The sequence below is a fragment of the Schistocerca serialis genome, chromosome 1 (genome assembly GCF_023864345.2).
Source record: "Schistocerca serialis cubense isolate TAMUIC-IGC-003099 chromosome 1, iqSchSeri2.2, whole genome shotgun sequence".
Lineage (NCBI taxonomy): Eukaryota > Metazoa > Arthropoda > Insecta > Orthoptera > Acrididae > Schistocerca > Schistocerca serialis.
In genome coordinates, this window is record NC_064638.1 from 545894687 (window position 1) to 545917754 (window position 23068).

The 23068-nt window shown below is 39.1% G+C and overlaps 1 protein-coding gene across 2 annotated transcripts in view; it reads right to left on the reverse strand.

Annotated features, from left to right (window-relative positions):
* LOC126475272 (ras GTPase-activating protein-binding protein 1) overlaps positions 1-23068 on the reverse strand; it is a 128509-nt gene that overhangs the window by 98747 nt on the left and 6694 nt on the right. For both annotated transcript variants that reach the window (XM_050103013.1, XM_050103002.1), the window contains exon 3: positions 1250-1433. In XM_050103013.1, the coding sequence (XP_049958970.1) occupies positions 1250-1433 (184 nt within the window). The remainder of the gene's footprint in view (positions 1-1249; positions 1434-23068) is intronic.

Here is a 23068-nt window from a genome sequence, read left to right on the forward strand (position 1 = left end):
AAGGTTAAAAACTCTATGCAATAAAGAAGACTCTTATAGTAGCCTCTTATGATGAACAAGAAAGAACCATGGGTCTATTCTAGCCACCGAAGGGGAATTGTTTTGTAAAGGATTTGGTGTACCAAACCAAGGTTAGAGACCTACAGGACTTCAAGGCTTGCAATCACAATACATATGAACATGTCACTGTGGACATCTTGAACCATACACAGAGAGTAAAACAAAGCTTTGTGTGTTTCCTTTTCGCATGTTGAAAACCATTTGTTAAAATCTAGTACAATTTTAAAGATATTAAAAGTCAAGTTGTAAAGTTAATTTGTGAATAACCTTTATTTTTGGATTTTCTTGTTACCCTTCAAGCAATAAAGGCTGTAAGTTTTTGAAAAGTTGATACTACTACTAATTGTCCATAGCATCAGAGAAACTGCTGCATAACACATTTATCTATATCTATATATTTGTTGCACTTTGCTACTGCTTCTTTGACACAAACTTCAATCCCAGTCCACTCAGCATTGTCCTTTCTGTTGCAATTTCCAGACCAATACAACTTCATTATTTTGTTTGCAAACTATCAGCTTTTCAATGAGTACAGTGACTTTCTCCTTCTTACCACCAAGAAGATGGCAAGCAGCATTTGAATTTTCCATTATCACCTTGTGTGCCTGCATTGTGAGATATTAACATGAGCAACTCTGAAGTTGTACAAGACTGCACCTAGTCACCGCGTCACGTGATAGCAGTCAGTAAACATTCCCCAAAACGAGAGTGCAGTAAACACTGCTAGTATTCATCCAAAGTTATCTACACTGCTGTGGATAGAATGTATATGTGCGTGTGCGTGTGCGCAGGGGGGAGGGGTGGTGGGTAGTGGCACGGAACACACTGGCTGATTTGCTTATGGAGTCATCCCATTCTGTTGCATGCTCTTGTTACTTACGGCACTATTTTTGAGGCACATTTAGTAGGTGATGGCACTACTTCGTAGTCTCAATATAAATCGTGCACGAATTGAAAACTAAAATATATAGTGTATTATTTCCATATGGCAAAAATCTGACACTTTACTGGAGTAAAATTAGAATAAAGTACTCAATTTACCAGTAAGTGGAAAGAGTCAGACAGTACTGATTTACCGCACATTCTGCTTTTGCTTATCGAGTTCAAAAAGTCAAAATTACATGTACAAAAAGAGGATTACTAAATAAATGCTGACAAAGTAATTGTACACATCCAATGCTGTAAATACCTGGACAACAACACCATCTCCAAGTGTTGCCTGAGAATCAACTTGACTTATCTTAGCATGACAGTCATGAAAATTAAGCTGTTGAATTTTTTGATGGATCTGCTTTTGTCCAATCACAGGTGTCGTTTCTCTATTGGGTGCATCTAGACCGCCATGTACAAAGGAGGAATTATTGTTGTAAAACCTGAAAGAGAAACTGACTTAATAAGAATCCATTCCTCCATATTAAAAACAAAACACATATTCAAAAGTAACAGCGTCAAGAATGACAAGTGAAACACTTCTTCAAAACTACAGCAACACAAAAAAAATCAGTTTACATATCTAAAGCACGTATGAATTACTTCAAATTCTAATACTCTGCCAAATGAAAGATCAAAATTTCCACAGCAATGAGAAGATTTGGTGCTGCACTGTTTGAAAGTAACTTAGTACTAACACACCTGTTGACAGCCATCTAATGTTTATCTACATCTAAATCTATATTCTGCAAACCACTGTGAAGCACATTGCAAAAGGTATATGCCATTGTACCAGTTATTGGGGTTTCCTCCCATTCCATTCGTATATTGAGTTTGGGAAGAATGACTGTTTAAATACCTGTGTGTACTGTAATTAATCTGATGTTGTCCTTATGATCCTTATGCGAGTGATAAGCAGGGATCTTAGTATATTCCTAGAATCATCATTTCAAGACGCTTCTTGAAATTTCGTAAGTAGGCTTTCTCAGGATAATTTATCTCCAGGAGTCTCTGCCACTTCAATTTCTTCAGTATCTCTGTGAGACACTCCTACGGGTCAAACAAACCTGTGATCATTCACACTGCTCTCCTCCGCACATGGTCAATATCTTATGTTAGTACTATTTGGTACAGGTCCCAGGTCTCACACACTTGACTGATATTACAAAATAGGTCACCCGAGCGATTTGTAAGCTATCTCATTTGCAGACAGCATTTTCTCAGATTTTCTCAGTACTCTAACAATAAACTGAAGTCTACCTCGTACTTTAACCATGATTAGGCTCATGTGATCATTCCATTTCATATCCCTACAAAGTGTTACATCGAGGTATTTGAGTTGGCTGATCCCAGCAGTGACTCAGTAATATTACAGTCATACGTTACTATGATTTTTTTTCTTTCTGTAAAGTGCAAAATTTTACATTTTTGAACATTTAAAGCAAGTTGCCAATCTTTGCACCAATTTAGAATCTTTTTAAAATCAGAAAACGTTTATGCAGCTTCTTTCAGACTGAGCTTCATACAAGCTCTGTTCAAAAAATTCCGGAACTTTGTCCACAATTCCCCCCCCCCCCCCCCCTTCTATACTTACCTTTTACTTATTGTGCATGGCCTCCTTTGAAAGACTCTCCTCAACAATTGATACCCCGGTGCCAGCTCCATTTCCACCGGCAGAAGCAGTCTTGGTACACCTCTTGCGGCATCACAAGGAGCACCGTATGTGGATTTTCTTTTATCTTGTCTATCGTTGCATATCTTCGTTCTTTCAACAGGGTTTTCAAATTTGAAAATAAAATAAAGTCCACAGCGGCGTGGTCTGGAGAGATTTCATTTTTTGTGCAACAGTCACACACCAAAAGGGATGAATGCGCAGGTGATGCAAGAGCCATGCCTTGCCTCTCCACATTTTGCAGATTACATGATGAAAGCCGTGAATAGAAAGTCTAGTTACGACATGTCGCTGTTCGAAGTTTGGTGCTGTCCATGAGTGATTCGTCATTGCTTCGGTGCTATAGAACACCGGCCATATTTTTTCTCGTTTGTCCTCCATGATCTTCAGTTGCTTTCTGGAAGCCCTGGTGTGTGGCATCATATATCGAAGTCTGATGTCTTCAATTAGGAATGTCTCTCTCGCTAGCAGGTACATTAGTCTAGATCTTGTCGTCTTTGAGAGACCTAGTGCTCTTTTTAGATAGGTCGATTTTACCTTTTCTAGTGTTTCTAGATTTTTTTCTGTCAGGTGGTCCCATATAACCTCCATCCCGTAGGACAGGATTGGCAAGATTTTTGTGTTGAATAATTTCATGGCTGTTTCTAGACTGAGTAGGCGGATGTTTTTGATGTCCTGTATTGCTATTAATGCTTGGGCTGCACGTTCTGTTGTATTTTTTGTGAATCATTTGGCTGTTGGTTGCAATGTCACTCCTAGGTATTTAAGTCTGATGAGATTTTTATTTTTTGTCCTCTGATGCTGATTTCCGCATTCCTGGGTGTTTTGCCCCCTATTCTGAAAATTACCATTTCTGCCTTTGTTATGTTTATGTGTAGTTTGTGTTCACTGCACCATCTGTCTATTTTCTCAATGATTCTCTGCAGCTTCTGTATATCTGTTGAACCTACTGCTATGTCGTCAGCGTATGCATATACATACACATCTTCTTCATTTTCTCCAATTCGGAGTACTTCTTCAGTGGCAAGAATGTACAGCAAAGGGCTCATTGGGTCACCCTGTAAGACTCCGTTCAATTGCAGAATGGGGTTCGAAAAAGAGAGGTTGTCTGATATTATGATTAAGTTGTATTTGAGGATTGACTTGATTCTTGCCCATACGCTATCTTCTCCCATTGTGTTTTCCAGTTTTTGGACTATGAGATCTCTTTCCAATAGGTCAAAGGCTTTGGTAAAGTATATGAACACTGTGTAGAACATTTGCTTCTTTTGTAGCGCTTCGTCGATGATGTTTAGAAGAAGCCTGACTGCCGTAAGTGTTGATCTTCCAGATCTGAAACCCATTTGTCATTCTGGGAGATGACTGTCCACAGAGGCTTAGATTTTTTGTGTTATCTTTGAAAATATCTTGAATTGAGTATTTTCCAGGGCTATGCCTCTCTACTTGTTTGGGTCCACTGGGTCTCCTCTACCTTTGTAGAGAACTTTTATTGTCGAGTGTCTCCATTGTGTCTGAATTCTTCCAAGCTCCAGGCATTTGTTAAATAGTTTGGTCCATATGTGTTGGAGGGCCTCTTTTGCATCTTTTATATGTTCATTATGTATATTATCGGGTCCTCCTGCTTTCTTGTTCTTCAGTGCTTTTATTACTTCTTTCACATCTTCTTCATTTAGAGGCTCCCATATATTGTCTTTTTCCTTAGTTTGATGTTGTTTCTCTTTCTTTGGGGGTGTTTTGATTCCTCGTTTGTTCATTTACTTACTGAAGTGGTCTTCCCATTCCTTCAGGTCTATATTTGGTGTATGAACCATTTTTCTTGGTCTTGCTGCTATGTATGGGTCTTTCTCTGCTTCATCCGCTTCTCTTTTTGCCTCTCTTTCTATGTATTCTTTTTTCTTCTCTTCTATTAGTTTTTGTAGATTCTCCTCTCTTCTGTGTACAGTTTGTATGTTTCCTCATCATGCTGGTTTCTTTTTAGTCTGTGGAGCATTCTTAGAACAGTGTTCCTTTTGCTGTAGCATTCAGCATCGAACCATCTTTTTGCCTTCCTTGTTTTGGGGATTGTTTGTATCACTGAATTTTTTAGGAGGTCTTCTATTTGGTCTGTTGCTTTTTCAAGGTCTCCTTCCTCTATGAAAGTTTCTATTTATGTTGATTGTTCTTGCTGGTTTGTTAATTTTTCTATATCAATTTTTCTTTGTGCGATTTGGTGGGTCTTTCTTGCTGGCGGTGACGTGACGATATTTATTTTTTATCTTCATTGGAATGTGTTTTCGTACAGGAGTAATGGAGTCATGCCATATTGGTTGAATACTTCCTTCTATTTCTCCTCTTGTTAATGCGATATCAATGGTGCTTTTCCCATTGTGGCATATGTATGTAGGTATCTGTCTATCGTTAAGTAGGGTGAAACCACCTTCTTCTAGGCTTTCAACAACTAGTTTTGTTTTATAGTTTTCTGTGTCTATTCTGCAGTTGAGATCGCCTGCAGTAATGGTGGGTTTGCTGTCGCACTGTTTGATGAGTGCGACTATTTCGTCAATTATTTCTACAGCATTTGTGTGCTGTTTAAAATAGGCTGCAATTTAATTTGTGTTTGCTGCTTCTACTAGCATACTACTTTCTTGTTTTATGATTTTTTTGGTGGGCCTTCTCTATTTGGAACCCTTAAGGAACCCAAACTGTGACTTGAAAACTAAATTCTTTGCAGTCAGCTGCTTAACAGGACACTTGAAAACAACCTTTTCAAATATTTTGAAAATCCCGGAAAAAATGAAATTGGATGATAGGTTGTCTGTATCTTTCTATCTCCCTTCCTGTCAAAGGACTTACTTTCAGCATATTTTAGCCAGTCTGGAAATATTCTACTGATAAGAGAGGATTGTACAAATAACTCAACTGAAGTGAACACCCTTTGAAGAACTTCGTTGATGTGTTACCATAACCACTAGAAGTTTCTGATTTTTAAGGATTTTATAATGGGTGCTACTTCTTTTGGAGTAGCCATTTCCATTTTATTGAAGTTATTCATAGAGACTGGTCTCAGATATCCCACAGCACTGTTTACTGAACCTGATGACCCCAAACTGTCAGTAACAGAAACGGAACACCTGTTTTAAGAGGTTTGTAACACTACATATACTTGTTACCAATGTCTCATTTATTTTAGAGCTATCTGTTCCTTTTCCTTTCTGGCTTCCTGCTGCCTGTCTTCGCTATATCCCATATAGTCTTTATTTTGTTGCTGAAGAAATTATCTTTTTCTCATAACAAAACTGCTTATGTTTCTGGTTTACTTGCTTCAATATATTGCAGTATTCTTTGTAATGCTAACATCAGAGCTGTTCCTAGATAGTATATACACTTTTGTTTTTTGTCCACATGATACCTTTATACCTTGTGGTTTATTTTTAGACTTCTGTTAGGTTTCAGTTACCTTCAGGGGAAAACAATTTTCAAATGAGGAAGTAACTTTATTAATGGATGTTTTGTATTTTCCATTTGAGTCTGAAGAGACATCTATCCAGAGACATCTATCCAGTTCATGTCTTTGAGCAACCTCCTAAAATCCTATACTCAGATTTAATAGATTTTATATCCAACAAGTTTCAACATTTACTATAAGATGCTACATGTCATGATCAATAGTCCACTTACTATTTGTTTTGTGATATGGCTTTTTTCCCCAATATTTGTCTACAAAGATATTATCAATGACAATCTCAGAATAATTACATACCCTAGTTGCAAAATTCATGGTAGGTATTAAATTTAATGATAGCGATTCTGATTGCAGTAATGTTTCACTGACGGAGCTTTTCAATAAACCCACATTTGAATCACCAGCAACGACTATTTCTTTGTTTTTCACTGTGAGATGGGACAACCAAGCTTCCAGAATTTCTCATGAAGGACCGAAGTTTCTTGAAGGTGCTCTGTATATACTTACTTTGGCTTTGTGAAAGATCATTTGACCATATTCTACTACAGTCGTCACCGAAGGCTTCATGCAGTGCTCTCATGAAAGCCAAATGTGTTTCATTCAGCCTTTCTCTACCTATAGCCTTATGCTACCTATCATGCAGTAGTCTCTTATTTGGCTATGTGGGACAATTAGGGATGTACCTGATATCCAATCATATAGATATGTAGGAATATTTTATTCTACATTACCAAGAGCAATGTGGAGCCATTAACCAATTGTAAAGGAAATGCCTTACCTTTTACTGGTCGGTGGGCAAAGACTACAAAAACTGACAGACCATTTACTGGTTAATGCCAACAGCCATGCCATAATGGTAACTCCAGTCCAATCAGATCAGTGAAGTTAAACCTGTTGAGTTTGACAAGCACTTGGATTGATGATTGACTGGGTCTACCAACCCCTGTTGGCAAGTGGGGTGCACTCAGTCCTTGTGAAGCCATTCAGGAGCCACTCGATTGAGAAGTAACAGTCGGGAAAGTGGCTTGCTGACCACATGCCCCTCCATACAGCGATGCCTAACAGCTGAGGTTGACACTGTAGTCCATCAGTACCACTGGGCCTTCCAAGGCCTGTTCAGATGGAGTTTTTACCTTTAGTGGTTAGTAATTGGTTCATTTTAATGGAAAGTATTTTCAGTCACATCAGCAAAGCACAGAAAATGTAATGCCACTATCAAAGTGCAATTTGTTTTATTCTGCCCGGGTAGTAGTAGTTCAAAATTGGTATTATGTATCCTTTAAATCTCAATAGGCAAGTGAACAATTATATTTGTATGAGGGTCCAAAACAGGCAAGTCCACAGTTTGTTGTTGCTGAGGTCTTCAGTCCAAAGACCGATTTGATGCTACTCTATCCTGTGCATGCCTTTTCATCTCCAAATAAATACTGCAACTTACATCCTTCGGAATCTGTTTACACAGATACTAACACGGTAACACCATATATAAGGAATCCAATGCAAGATTCTTAAGACACGGGAAAACAAAATAAAGCAGCCATGTGAGAAGACAACAATTTGAGAAAAGCATACGAAGAGGTCTGACAAGTCTTCAAAGTGGATGAAAACAACATGATTTAACAGCAGGTTCCTGAGCCAGTATGATCCTATTGGTAAGCTGACATCTTTAAGATTCAGGAATTCTGTCCAGAAGACACACTTACTCAAATGACAATGGTAATCAGCACTCTGCAATAATGGTGGTGTACAATTTGGCACACCACCTAATAACATCAATCTGTCACATCTGTATTGCATGTATTTTGAAAGAAACATTAAATATTTAAATACATTTTACTGTTAGAGCATGTATTACCACTGCTGTGTTTACTGCAAATGGCACAGCAGAAATTACATGAAGCCAAACAACAGTGTACAGCATACATTGTTTTATGAAAGAGTAAGAAACAGAATCTTAGTCTAATGGCACATGTCCCATTGCTGGCAGTATAACGAACTACTGGGGCCACTGGTGTGGGAGAAGCTCGTGACAAAGTATTTTTTGTCTCTCACCGCACAGAATATATATTACACCCACATATTCAAATATGACAGTGAACAATCTATTAATTTGGTTTCTTTCTGTATGTACATTGTTAACACAATCTGTTTCAATTTTAAATGTGTCTGCTGTCTTATTAAGTCAAAAAATCGGAAATCTAGGCTGGAACAACAACATGGAAAGGGTAGATTGGCCAAAGTCCTTCAGAAAACCTTTATACACACACACACACACACACACACACACACACACACACATACACACACACACACACACACACACAGTCTAAAGGCACTACAGTGTCTGGTCTTAGCACCTAGACACAGTGGCCTTGTGTGTAAGAGTTATGCTTGTGTGATACAGTTGTTTGTAAATGTGAGAGTTTTCTGCTTCTGAAAAAAGAATTTGAAAGGTAAAATATTTCACGTATTTTTCTTCATTGTGCCCGTCTGTGAATCAATGCCTCCTCTATATGGCAAGTAGTGAGCTACACTTTCTACCATCTTACAGCTTCTTGTAGTTTTGGGCAAGTTTGCTCTGCAGTTCCTTTCTATCATTCAAACAAACCTCCACTAATCATGATAAGTGTGTAATTAATTTGAACTGGAATGTAAATTTAAATCATGGCGGAGGATTACATGATTTAATGTCCCTCAATTAGTATGCCATAGTGAGCTGTGGCCAGCTGCCATTTCTCTGCCAAAATTTTTCTGGCTGCCAAGTTCTCACTCCTTTCCATACTAGGTAGCACTAGTGGCCTTGGCAACACTACCTCAAAATGCGCTAATCATTTCTGACAGAGTTTTCCCTGTCTGAACATTTGTAAACCACACCATTAATTGCTCCTGATTAGTATAAAATGTGTACCCACACTATGACTTCACAAATGAAATGATGTACAGAAACAAAAAAAAATACAAAACTGGCTACTCTTTTCAACATCAAGGCAAGGATACCAATAAATTAACTATTTTAATTCCCCAGCTGTACAGAGTCAACAGGGGTACACATAACTTCCTTGATCCCTGTACTGAAAGTAATTACCTAAGCCCCAACATTTGGGGGGAAAAAAAAAAAAAAACACTGAAGAGCAAGGCAGAGGGTACTTGGCACAGAGTACCATATATTACGGTGGTTGTAGTGTTCCACTCACATGTAAAGTGTGTGGAGTATGAAAAGAGTTATTGTTTAAACTCTTCTGTGAAAACTGCAAGAACTTAAGATGCGACTTAACTGTGTGTAGCAATTTATACGGAAATGACCTTAACAAAGTCAACAAAAGCAGATATATTTTCACAGCTGCAGAGATTTAAAAAAATGAAACAAAACATTCCCAAGGCTCCGTCTCTTAAATTATTACCTAAAATTCATGAACTAAATAACCCCTAGCCCTGTGGTCATCATCATTATCCATGCAACAACCTACCATTTAGCTCAATTTACTATGAACAGCATACGCACATTGCAAACTGAAGCCTAAAGAACTCCACTGAGTTCTGAGAAAATAAGCAACAAATGGCATACAACAGAAACACACACACAGTAGGAAACACAACAGAACCTAGCATACATAACTAACGTGTTAGCCAGCTGTAAACTTGCAATTATTGACTATCTGTAGACCAAACTTGTAGGAACTAAAGAACCAGATACACAGAGCATTAGAAAAGTAACACTCAACTTTTGTATACAGTTTTGTTGATCAGAAACAACACTGAACAGATACGGAAATTGATACGAAAATTTTTAAAACTAGTAATAGCTTGCAACAAAAATTAATACTGGAAGATAACTGCTGTATTCTAAAATCAATAGCCCAAGGAAAAATGTACTAAATGAATACATATCAGCCTTCAATAGAACAACATTATCTGCCACAACAGAAGAATATTATAAATACCCCCCCTCAAAACACACACACACACACACACACACACACACACACACACACACACACACACACACACACAGACAGAGAGAGAGAGAGAGAGAGAGAGAGAGAGAGAGAGAGAGAGAGAGAGAGAGAGAGAACGGCAGTGAAGCTTTGAACTTTGTGGACCATCCTTCAAGTTAACACACAAAACATAACATATGAAGCACACAACAAATAAATAGCAGACAATCACACTAACACAACCAATTTTTTTGTGACAAAATAAAAAAAAAAAAAAAATCAGATCTTCCATTAACAAAGAAAACAGTGTTTTAACACATTGAAAATGACAGGAAACAAGGGTAGAGAATCAGAAATCATTAGATGAAGTGCCCATTAATTATGTGTATCAACCCTTGCAAAATATGATTCTTAAATGTCTCTTTTTTACATGTATACAAATAACTTAAATTTACTGCAACGAGGTGGTCAGTGGCACAGCAGTCAAGCTGAAATTCTTCATCTACATCTACATTTATACTCCACAAGCCACCCAACGGTGTGTGGCGGAGGGTACTTTACGTGCCACTGTCATTACCTCCCTTTCCTGTTCCACTCACGTATGGCTCGCGGGAGAATGACTGCTGGAAAGCCTCCGTGCACGCTCGGATCTCTCTAATTTTACATTCATGATCTCCTCGGGAGGTATAAGTAGGGGGAAGCAATACATTAGATACCTCATCCAGAAACGCACCCTCTCGAAACCCCTACACCAAGCTAAACCGCGATTCAGAGCGCCTCTCTTGAAGAGTCTGCCACTTGAGTTTGTTATCCATCTCTGTAACGCTATCACGCTTACCAAATAACCCTGTGACGAAACGCGCCGCTCTTCTTTGGATCTTCTCAATCTCCTCTGTCAACCCGACCTGGTACGGATCGATGAGCAATACTCAAGTATAGACAGAACGAGTGTTTTGTAAGCCACCTCCTTTGTTGATGGACTAAATTTTCTAAGAACTCTCCCAATGAATCTCAACCTGAAACCCGCCTTACTAACAATTAATTTTATATGATCATTCCACTTCAAATCATTCCATATGCATACTCCCAGATATTTTACAGAAGTAACTACTACCAATCATAATCCTACAATAAAGGATCCTTCTTTCTATATATTCACAATACATTACATTTGTCTACATTAAGGGTCAGTTGCCACTCCCTGCACCAAGTGCCTATCTGCTGCAGATCATCTTGCATTTCGCTGCAATTTTCTAATGCTGCAACTTCTCTTTATACTACAGCATCATCCGCGAAAAGCCGCATGGAACTTCCAACACTATCTACTAGGTCATTTACATATATTGTGAAAAGCAATGGTCCCATAACACTCCCCTGTGGTACACCAGAGGTTACTTTAATGTCTGTAGACGTCTCTCCATTGAAAACAACATGCTGTGTTCTGTTTGCTAAAAACTCTTCAATTCAGCCACACAGCTGGTCTGATATTCCGTAGGCTCTTACTTTATTTATCAGGCGACAGTGCGGAACTGCATCGAACACCTTCCGGAAGTCAAGGAAAATGGCATCTACCTGGGAACCTGCATCTAATATTTTCTGTGTCTCATGAACAAATAAAGCAAGTTGGGTCTCACATGATCACTGTTTCCGGAATCCATGTTGATTCCTACAGAGTAGATTCTGGGTTTCCAGAAATGACATGATACACGAGCAAAAAACATGTTCTAAAATTCTACAACAGATCGATGTCAAAGATATAGGCCTATAGTTTTGCGTATCTGCTTGACGATCCTTCTTGAAAACTGGGACTACCTGTGCTCTTTTCCAATCATTTGGAACCTTCCGTTCCCATAGAGACTTATGGTACAAGGCTGTTAGAAAGGAGGCAAGTTCTTTCGCGTACTCTGTGTAGAATCGAACTGGTATCCCGTCAGGTCCAGTGGACTTTCCTCCGTTGAGTGATTTCAGTTGCTTTTCTATTCCTTGGACACTTATTTCAATGTCAGCCATTTTTTTCGTTTGTGCAAGGATTTAGAGAAGGAACTGCAGTGCGGTCTTTCTCTGTGAAACAGCTCTGGAAAAAGATGTTTAGTATTTCAGCTTTACAATGTCATCTTCTGTTTCAATGCCACCATCATCCCAGAGTCCCTGGATATGCTGTTTCGATCCACTTACTGATTCAATGTAAGACCAGAACTTCCTAGGATTTTCTGTCAAGTCAGTACATAGAATTTTACTTTCGAATTCACTGAACGCTTCACGCATAGTCCTCCTTACGCTAACTTTGACATCGTTTAGCTTCTGTTTGTCCGAGAGGTTTTGGCTTCGTTTAAACTTGCAGTGAAGCTCTCTCCGCTTTCGCAGTAGTTTCCTAATTTTGTTGTTGAACCACGGTGGGTTTTTCCCGTCCCTCACAGTTTTACTCGGCACTTACCTGTCTAAATCGCATTTTACGATTGCCTTGAACTTTTTCCATAAACACTCAACATTATCAGTGTCGGAACAGAAATTTTCGTTTTGATCTGTTAGGTAGTCTGAAATCTGCCTCCTATTATTCTTGCTAAACAGATACACCTTCCTCCCTTTTTTTATATTCCTATTTACTTCCATATTCAGGGATGCTGCAACGAGCTTATGATCACTGATTCCCTGTTCTGGGCTTACAGAGTCGAAAAGTTCGGGTCTGTTTGTTATCAGTAGGTCCAAGATGTTATCTACACAAGTCAGTTCTCTGTTTAATTGCTCGAGGTAATTTTCGGATAGTGCTCTCAGTATAACGTCACTCGATGCTCTGTCCCTACCAGCTGTCATAAACATCTGAGTGTCCCAGTCTATATCTGGTAAATTGAAATCTCCACCTAAGACTATAACATGCAGAGGAAATTTATGTGAAATGTATTCCAGATTTTCTCTCAGTTGTTCTGCCACTAATGCTGCTGAGCCAGGAGGTCAGCAAAAGGAGCCAATTATTAACCTAGCGCGGCTGTTGAGTATAACCTCCACCCATAATAATTCACAGGAACTATCCACTTCTATTTCACTACAGGATAAACTACTACTAACAGCAATAAACACGCCACCACCGGTTGCATGCAATCTATCCTTTCTAAACACTGTCTGTGCCTTTGTAAAAATTTTGTCAGAATTTATCTCTGGCTTCAGCCAGCTTTCTGTACCTATAACGATTTCAGCTTCGGTGCTTTCTATCTGCGCTTTAAGTTCTGGTACTTTAACAACGCAGCTTCGACAGTTTATAATTACAATACCGATTGCTGCTTGGTCCCCACATGTCCTGACTTTGCCCCGCACCCTTTGAGGCTATTGCCCTTTCTGTACTTGACCGAGGCCTTCTAACCTAAAAAACCGCCCAGTCCACGTCACACAGCCGCCCCTGCTACCCATGTAGCCGACTGCTGGGTGTAGTGGACTCTTGACCTATCCAGCGAAACCCGACACCCCACCACCCTATGGTGCAAGTCAATTAATCTGCAGCCCAAACGGTCGCAGAAATTGTTACCATAGTATAATACCTTTCAGGCTGAAAAGTCTGGAGGGGGAGTGTATTATTGATGATGATTACTACTACTACTACTGCTAGTATTATTATTATTTCTTTACTTTCTCAGACGTTAAGTCTGGTTAAAAATGGGATGTGACGCGGACCTTGATCAAGCGTCACTTCCTTTTAACTGTACGGTATATGTTATATTGCATTTAGGAACTTTCGGGTAATTGAACATGTATCAATAATTACGGATTTCTGTAATTGTATATATAAGTTTGGATGTAGCTGTATTGTATTGATGTAATGGTGGATATTGTGTGGTATGACTCCTGTAGTTGATAGTATGATTGGTATGATGTCAACTTTATTCTGATGCCACATGTCCTTGACTTCCTCAGCCAATTGGATGTATTATTCAATTTTTTCTCCTGTTTTCTTTTGTATATTTGTTGTATTGGGTATGGATATTTCGATTAGTTGTGTTAATTTCTTCTTTTTATTGGTGAGTATGATGTCAGGTTTGTTATGTGGTGTTGTTTTATCTGTCATAATGGTTCTGTTCCAGTATAATTTGTACTCATCATTCTCCAGTACATTTTGTGGTGCATACTTGTATATGGGAACATGTTGTTTTATTAGTTCATGTTGTATGGCAAGTTGTTGATGTATTATTTTTGCTACATTGTCATGTCTTCTGGGGTATTCTGTATTTGCTAGTATTGTACATCCGCTTGTTATGTGATCTACTGTTTCTATTTGTTGTTTACAAAGTCTGCATTTATCTGTTGTGGTATTGGGATCTTTAATAATATGCTTGCTGTAATATCTGGTGTTTATTGTTTGATCCTGTATTGCAATCATGAATCCTTCCGTCTCACTGTATATATTGCCTTTTCTTAGCCATGTGTTGGATGCGTCTTGATCGATGTGTGGCTGTGTTAGATGATACGGGTGCTTGCCATGTAGTGTTTTCTTTTTCCAATTTACTTTCTTCGTATCTGCTGATGTTACATGATCTAAAGGGTTGTAAAGGTGGTTATGAAATTGCAGTGGTGTAGCCGATGTATTTATATGAGTGATTGCTTTGTGTATTTTGCTAGTTTCTGCTCGTTCTAGAAAGAATTTTCTTAAATTGTCTACTTGTCCATAATGTAGGTTTTTTATGTCGATGAATCCCCGTCCTCCTTCCTTTATGCTTAATGTGAATCTTTCTGTTGCTGAATGTATGTGATGTACTCTATATTTGTGGCATTGTGAACGTGTAAGTGTATTGAGTGCTTCTAGGTCTGTGTTACTCCATTTCACTACTCCACATGAGTAGGTCAATATTGGTATAGCATAAGTATTTATAGCTTTTGTCTTGTTTCTTGCTGTCAATTCTGTTTTCAGTATTTTTGTTAGCCTTTGTCTATATTTTTCTTTTAGTTCTTCTTTAATATTTGTATTATCTATTCCTATTTTTTGTCTGTATCCTAGATATTTATAGGCATCTGTTTTTTCCATCGCTTCTATGGAGTCACTGTGGTTATTCAATATGTAATCTTCTTGTTTAGTATGTTTTCCCTTGACTATGCAATTTTTCTTACATTTGTCTGTTCCAAAAGCCATATTTATATCATTGCTGAATACTTCTGTTATCCTTAGTAATTGGTTGAGTTGTTGATTGGTTGCTGCCAGTAGTTTTAGATCATCCATATATAGCAAATGTGTGATTTTGTGTGGGTATGTTCCAGTAATATTATATCCATAATTTGTATTATTTAGCATTTGGATAGTGGGTTCAGAGCAAGACAGAACCAGAAAGGACTTAATGAGTCTCCTTGGTATATTCCACGCTTAATCTATATTGGCTGTGATGTGATGTTATCTGAATTTGTTTGAATATTAAGTGTGGTTTTTCAGTTTTTCATTACTATGTTTAGAAACTGTATGAATTTAGGATCTACTTTGTATATTTCCAATATCTGTAGTAACCATGAGTGGGGTACACTATCAAAGGCTTTTTGGTAATCAATGTATGCGTAGTGTAGCGACCTTTGTTTAGTTTTAGCTTGATATGTCACCTCTGTATCTATTATCAGTTGCTCTTTACATCCTCGTGCTCCTTTGCAGCAGCCTTTTTGTTCTTCATTTATAGTTTTGTTCTGTGTTGCATGTGTCATTAATTTCTGTGTAATGACTGAAGTTAATATTTTGTAGATTGTTGGTAGGCATGTTATGGGGCGATATTTAGCTGGGTTTGCTGTGTCTGCTTGATCTTTAGGTTTCAGATAAGTTATTCCATGTGTAAGTGTATCAGGGAATGTGTATGGGTCTGCAATGTAACTGTTAAATAATTTAGTTAGATGTGAATGTGTTGAGGTGAACTTCTTTAGCCAGTAATTTGCTATTTTATCATTTCCAGGGGCTTTCCAATTGTGTGTAGAATTAATTGCTCGGGTGACTTCATGTTGCAAAATTATCACTTCAGGCATTTGTGGTATCATCTTGTATGTGTCTGTTTCTGCTTGTATCCACCGTGCATGCCTGTTATGTTGTACCAGGTTTGACCATATGTTGCTCCAGAAGTGTTCCATGTCTGTTGTGTTTGGTGGATTGTCTGTTTTAATGTGTGTGTTATCTATTGTTTGGTAAAATCTCTTTTGGTTTGTGTTGAATGTTTGGTTTTGTTTCCTTCTATTTTCACTTTTTTTGTATCTTCTAAGTCGTTTGGCCAATGCTTGTAATTTCTGCTTCTTTTCATCTAATTGCTCTATTGCTTCTTGTTGTGAGATTTTACCTAACCTTTTTCGTTTTTTGTCTGATATTTCATTTCTTATAAATTGTGTTAGTTGTCCGATGTCTTTTCTCAGTTTTTCTATTCTGATCTGTAGCCTGTGTTGCCATGCTGGTTTTGTGGGTTTCTTCTGTGTATTGGTTTGTTCTGATCTCTGCCTAGTGTGTATTATTATTATTATTATTATTATTATTATTATTATTATTATTATTTGGGTTGGGGGGTGATCGACATCATGTTCATCAGTGCCCTGACGAAAAAGTCAGCATGCTAATCTCATGGGTGGAGATGAAGGCTGTTCCCAAATGTGCGTAAGTATGCCGCCCTTTCCCACCAATTTAAGGATGAAGCCTGACAGTTCACAAAATTTCACCACCCTGGTAACACTGAAATCGGTATCCGAAAGGATGGTGGGCACGTCTTTTCATCGAGACTGAGGGCTGCCTTAAGATCAGTATAAAGGACACATGTAATCCCAATATACTGAACGGAAAGCAGCATGCCACAAACTTCACAAATTGGTGGATCATCCCAGTGGAGGAGGAAGCCATGTGTTAAAGGGCTATGCCCAATGCGCAGTCTGGTAAGCAGAACCTCCTTCCAGCGGTGAGGCTGACATGAAGTCCGTCAAGCCTTTGTAGTTGATTTGAGCAATCGCAGTTTGTTGTCTGTCAGCTGCAACCATTCAGTCTCCCACAGACACATGATGCGACTGTCAGAAAATGAGATGATGGTGTGCAACGGGATGGGACATTGATGGAGAGCACCATCCCAACATGCTTCCTTGGCAGCTATGTCATTGCCCGTATCCCAATGTGGCCAGGTACCCAGCAAAAGAACACCACCTTGCCACGGTGTTGGAGCCTCTGTAAGGAGTCATGGACAAGCTGAATCAGCGGGTCTACTGCATACATATGGTGAAATGCTTGCAGTGCACTAAGAGACAGAACAGAACAGAAAAGAAACATTGTACGGTGATGACTGAATCCTCTCCTGTGCCATCAGAATGCATGTAATTCCGCATAATAATTTGTAAACTGTTCCAGGAGATTCACTTTAAAAACTATCAAGGAAAACACCAGAACAACCAAGAGCATTCTCTTGCTGGCATCCACCTCCATAAACAACAATAAAACTGTGGTATGTACATAAAATTGACAAAAAGAAAATTGTAAAAACAAAATCTGAAGTACAAGTTTTCTTGTACTGTGTCAAACTTAAAATCGCCAAATCAAGGCAAGAATGTGTTCCATCCCTCGCTGTGCATTTTAATGCCTAAGAGATCCAGATCTTTGAGACAGTCTGTAGCACGTATCCTGAACGGCTTGGTCGTGTGGGGCTGATTCCTGAACCCTCATGTTGGAGCACGTCTTAACATCCTGAGGTAGGAAGGACGGGCCAATCCATAATCATGCTACCATAATCTAAGCGCGATTGAATAAATGCCCGATAAAATTGCAGGAGGCGGAATCTGTCAGCTCCTCATGTTTTTCCACTGAAGTATTTCAAAATATTTAATGACTGGAAGCCCTCTGTTCATTGATCTTTCAGGTGTGGGAGCCAAGTTAATTTCGAGTCAAATAATAAACCCAAAAACCGCACAAGTGTCAGGAAGAGTAAAAGATTGCAAAGTAATCCACAAACAAAGAGCATATTACAGGGCTCCTGACTGCAGAGGAAATGCCACTGATAGCAATGGCAAACAATGACACTGAGGACACTGCCCTGGAGGGCCCCATTCTCCTGAACACAGCAGTCAGACATGGCATCGTCAATGTGATATCAAAACGTTCATGTAGTCCCAATTCATGAAGTTGGCGAAGGAAGTTGTACGCCAAGTAGTGCAACATGCTTTTTTGAGGCCAAAGAACACACAAACCAAATGATTTCGGCATAAGATGGACCCCTGCATCATCGCCACCAGGTAACTTGTCAAGAGGGGAACAGTAGTACCTGAAACTCCAATGGGAGCATCTCAGGTGACCTTGGGATTCTGAGCAGCCAGACGAGGCGACAGTTGACTACGCGTTCAATAGTCTTACCCATATGACTGGTAAGTGTTACACTTCGGTAACTGTTAGGGGCGCTAAGGTCCCTGCCCGGTTCCCAGAAAGGAATCAATATTGCCTACTTTCAAGTTGTAGGGTACTGTCCACCAAACCAGATCTTATTGAAACAAAACAAGAGCAGTCTTTTCGCTTCAGGGCACAGATGACGAAGTATTGCATAATTGATCTAATCAGGGCCTGGAGCAGTTTCTCTAGCTGCAGACAAAGCTGGCTCCAGTTCCCACATGGAGAATGGAAAGCTGTAGACTTCCTCATTATGCAGGAAGAAATTGAGCTTCCTCATCTCTGCAGTCCTACAGAACACGTTAAAAGCAGGAGCTTGTCTGGATGACATAGTAACAGTAAAGACGTGTTCATCTAAAACCTGAGCCATGTCTTCTGGCGTGCCCACCAAGACACCCATTACTTGACAAGGCTGCAGGGAACATGTACTACCATTCCCTGAAATCGGTCTTATTGATTCCCAAACTTGCGCTGTGGAAGTGGACCGATTAATGGAAGTTGTGAATTCGCTTCAGGAAGCCCTCTTCCATTCTTTCATCACTCGCCTTACATGTGCTCTCGCAGATCTGAAAACATGAAGATTTTCTGTCATTGAACAGTGTTTGAGGTTCCGCAAAGCTGTTCATCTAGACCTGATTGCCAATCGACAGTCGTCATTCCACCAAGGTACAGGCCATCTTCTGAGGTGGTCACTAGACCAGGGGATGGACTCTGCCGCAGCCCACTGGGACTCAAGTGATATGGGCCACCATCTTCTGTGCACTATCCTGTTATTCAAAAATAGCCTGTTGACTCTGGTGCAACCGATTTGCCCTTTGTATCATACATCTGTGTGGTCTCCTGTCAGCTATCACTCTAGTCGGCAGACAGATCCACAATGGGAAGTGGTCACTAGAACGTAAATCTGGAGCCAATCCCCACTGAACTGAGTCTGCAACAGCTGGGAACAAAATCAAAGATCAATGGCTGAAAAAAAAACCTGTAGCCGTGGAAAAGTGTGTCATCTGGCCAATGTTCAGAAGGCAGATACTGTAGTACACATCCACCCTGGGCTCGGGCGCCACAGCACAGTTGCGACACCTGAGGATGGGCTTATGAGAGCCTGAAACCAGTCTCAGAATGGACAAGTCACTTAATCGTCCAACCCCTGGAGCAAGTAGTAGCCGAGCCCCACAGCACATTCTGTGCATTGAAGTCTCCCACAAGGAGGAATGTGCACGGGAGTGCCCAGAAGAGGCCTGACAGTGCGTCTGCATCCAAAGCACCATTAGGGGGAAGGTACAGGACAGAAGAGGAGTGCCATCTGCCAGTGATGAAAACAGGCACTCCAACATTAGTCCTGTCTCCATTAGTATCGTCCTTCCGGTATGCGTGGTAGCTCCATAATGCAGGTGTGTCAGTGACTTTATGATGTGTTTCTTGTAAGTAAATGCAGGATGGTTTCTCCTGGACCAGGAGCTGCAATTCTTCCAAATGTGAGCGACATCCATTCAAATTCCACTGCAACCATCAATTTAGGAAGAAACACACAACTCACAGGAATAGCTTCATATTATTATTCAAGTGTCAGCTGGTTCAGGTCTTTCAGCATCTCTGTGATGCTTTCTCCACTAATCAACATATGTCTGCCACCTGTGTTACTAACTACTAGGCCTTCATGGTCATTCTACTTCATAACCTCCACAAACTGTTACACCCTAGTATTTGTACAAGTTGATCAATTCCAACTGTGATTCACTGATATCTCAGTCTTAAAATGTCAAAATTTTGTAGTTTTTGATGTGCGCAATTTTACATTTGTGAACATTAAAAGCAAAATGTCAATATTTGTGCCACTTAGAATTCTGTTCAAGATCAGACTGCTTATTTGTGCAGATTTTTTTCAGACAGTACTTCATTACATATCACTGCATCATCCACAAAAGTCTAAGGTTACTATAAATATAGTCTGTCACATCAATTATAGACAATATGGACAGCAAGGTCCCAACAGTTCCTTGAGTGAAACTTTCTGTATACGTCCTCTCCTAACAAATTCTTCCATCCTCTGCTTTTATACATTCCAATGTAGCCTTCATATAGCAACCTACATATCAGTGAGTCGTGTTCTCTGCAGTATGCTCGTCATTAATATCTATTATATTTACTTTCCCTTTTACTCATAGCACAGATCATTGATAATTACAGCCTGTAACAAATTCTTTGCATTTGTGAGAAAGGGTGCTTCCTATGATTGTAGACAAAGTTTTGTACATTGCCTTAACAAGCTCTATTAATGAAAAATAGACAATATGGCTTATATAATGTACAGCAAGTATTGCAAAAAATGTACTATTTGCGGAATGTTCATGACTGCAGCCAAAATTTTTACACGAGTGAATTGTACACATGACCCAAGTTTCAGGATATAAACCGTTTGAAGAAGCAACAAAAAAACAAGGAAAACTGAAAGGAATTTCCATAAAATTAATCAACACCAAAAAGGACTCATAAAAATGTGAATATCATGTTATATCTTGATTGCATACAATAATGTCATACCAGTCATATAAAAAAAGTCCAACAAATTTATCAAGTAGCATGCGAGCTGCAATGTGGGTGAGACATAAAAAGTTGTCCGAGTCAACCAGTATCACACCGGATAAAATGGGCTGAACTGAAAAAGCAGGAAAGCAGCAACAAAGAGGCACACACTGCCAGCTTAATGTAACCTATGACACAACCAGAACTACTACATACGAGACATGGGCTAACATTACAATGGTGACACACAATCCGTAGAATGCCTATCTGTGAACCTCAAAAGAAGCTTAAAATGTACGTGCCCTGTCCACTGCACATTGCAGAAGCCCAGCAAGACTAGTCAACAGAGTGCCATGCGAATCTTTGCAGTTCAGACAATGTCAGAAAGGTGGAAAATTTTAGGAAGTGGAGGGAGAGGGGGAAAAGGGGGGGGGGGGGGGGGGGGGGGGGTCCACTCCTTTACTTTTATATATTTGAATGACCTTCCACTCAACATTCAGCACGCAAAATTTGTAGTTTTAGCCAGTGAGACTAGTGTTATAATACATCCCATTAGAGAGAAAGCAACTGAAGAGTTGGTAAATTACAATTTCCATATTATTAAGTGGTTCTCTAAAAACTGACTCTCCCAACATTTGGGGGGGGGGGGGGGGGGGACAACAACATTACATTCATTTCTGTACAACAAATAGTCATACCAAAAACAGATGCAGCAAATCATCAGGAAACCGTAAATAAGGTAGAATGCTCCAAATTTTTGGGTGTACACACTGATGATTAACTGGAAGGAGCGTACTACTGAGTTCAAACAATGAAGCTCAGCTTCTTTTGCTCTTCACACAATTGCTTATCTTGGAAATAAACCAATCATCTCCTGACATATTTTGCATATTTCCACTCAATAATGACACACGGAATAATTTTCTGGGTAAATTATTACTTAGGAAAACATACTGATTGTACAAAAGCAAGCAGTAAGAATAATATGCAATTTAACCCCAGATGACATATACATACCTTTTTTAGAAGCTAGGCATTTTAACTGTAGTGTCAAAATACATATATTTGCTAATGAAATTCATCAAAAACAATCCACAGTTTGAGAAGAGCAGTGCTGCACATATCTACAACACTTGAACGTAAAATGACCTTTATTTGCCCACTGTTAAGCTGTCAGTGCCTCAGAAAGGAGCTCATATGAAGTGACAAAAATCTTTGATCATTTGCCCCAGAACATAAACCATCTTACATATAACCAAGAAAGTTTTAAATGTAATTTAAAATATTTCTCCTGGACAACTACTCCTATTCCACTGATGAATTTTTACTTAAAAACTGGTAGCCAGTAATTGCACAGCTATGACTAGAAATAATGTTTTCATTAATGCTGACACTAATCATGTACACACATCCTGTAAACTGACTCATTTCACACCATTTCCATAAAGAATCATTCAAATGCTCTATGGAACGTGTAACTAACACAGTATAGTACTGGCTGACTCAAAGAACATTCCCTTGCCTCACCTGCACGGGATCTCACATGCTACTTGATAAATTTGAGGGTTTTTTAACTTCCTTGTAAGAAATCAAAGTATAATTTTGTGTTCACATTTTTATGGGCCCTTTTTAATATTAATTTTATAACGCAACCCTCTTAGTTTTTCCTTGTTTTCTGCAGCACCTGAAGATGAGATTTGCATACTGAAACCCGTGTCATTACGATATTAGCCAAATCAAGGTTTAATCAAGTACAACAGGAGCGGATTTATTCGTCAAGAAAAATGGTGTAAAAATGGTAAAAATAAAAAATCATGGAAAATGTTTCAAATGTAGTCATTTCTACTGCAACAAACAGGTAACTAAAATAAATGAATCATTGTGGGTATTGTTAAGTTCCCATAGACACAAAATTTCTCAGTTCCTTGCAAAATACCTGCACTAATCCACATTTCCTTGAGTATTATCATAGGTTCAAAACACACAGGAGACTACTGTTAGCGGAAGAAAAATCATTGAATGACAATATATAATTCAGAAAATAAAAGCTAAGTATTTCAAATGATAGAACACAGCAGTTAGTCATCCTTTTCTTGCAGGTTTCATTTGGCAACAGGGGACTGACGCATTAGAACATGCATTGACACTATAAA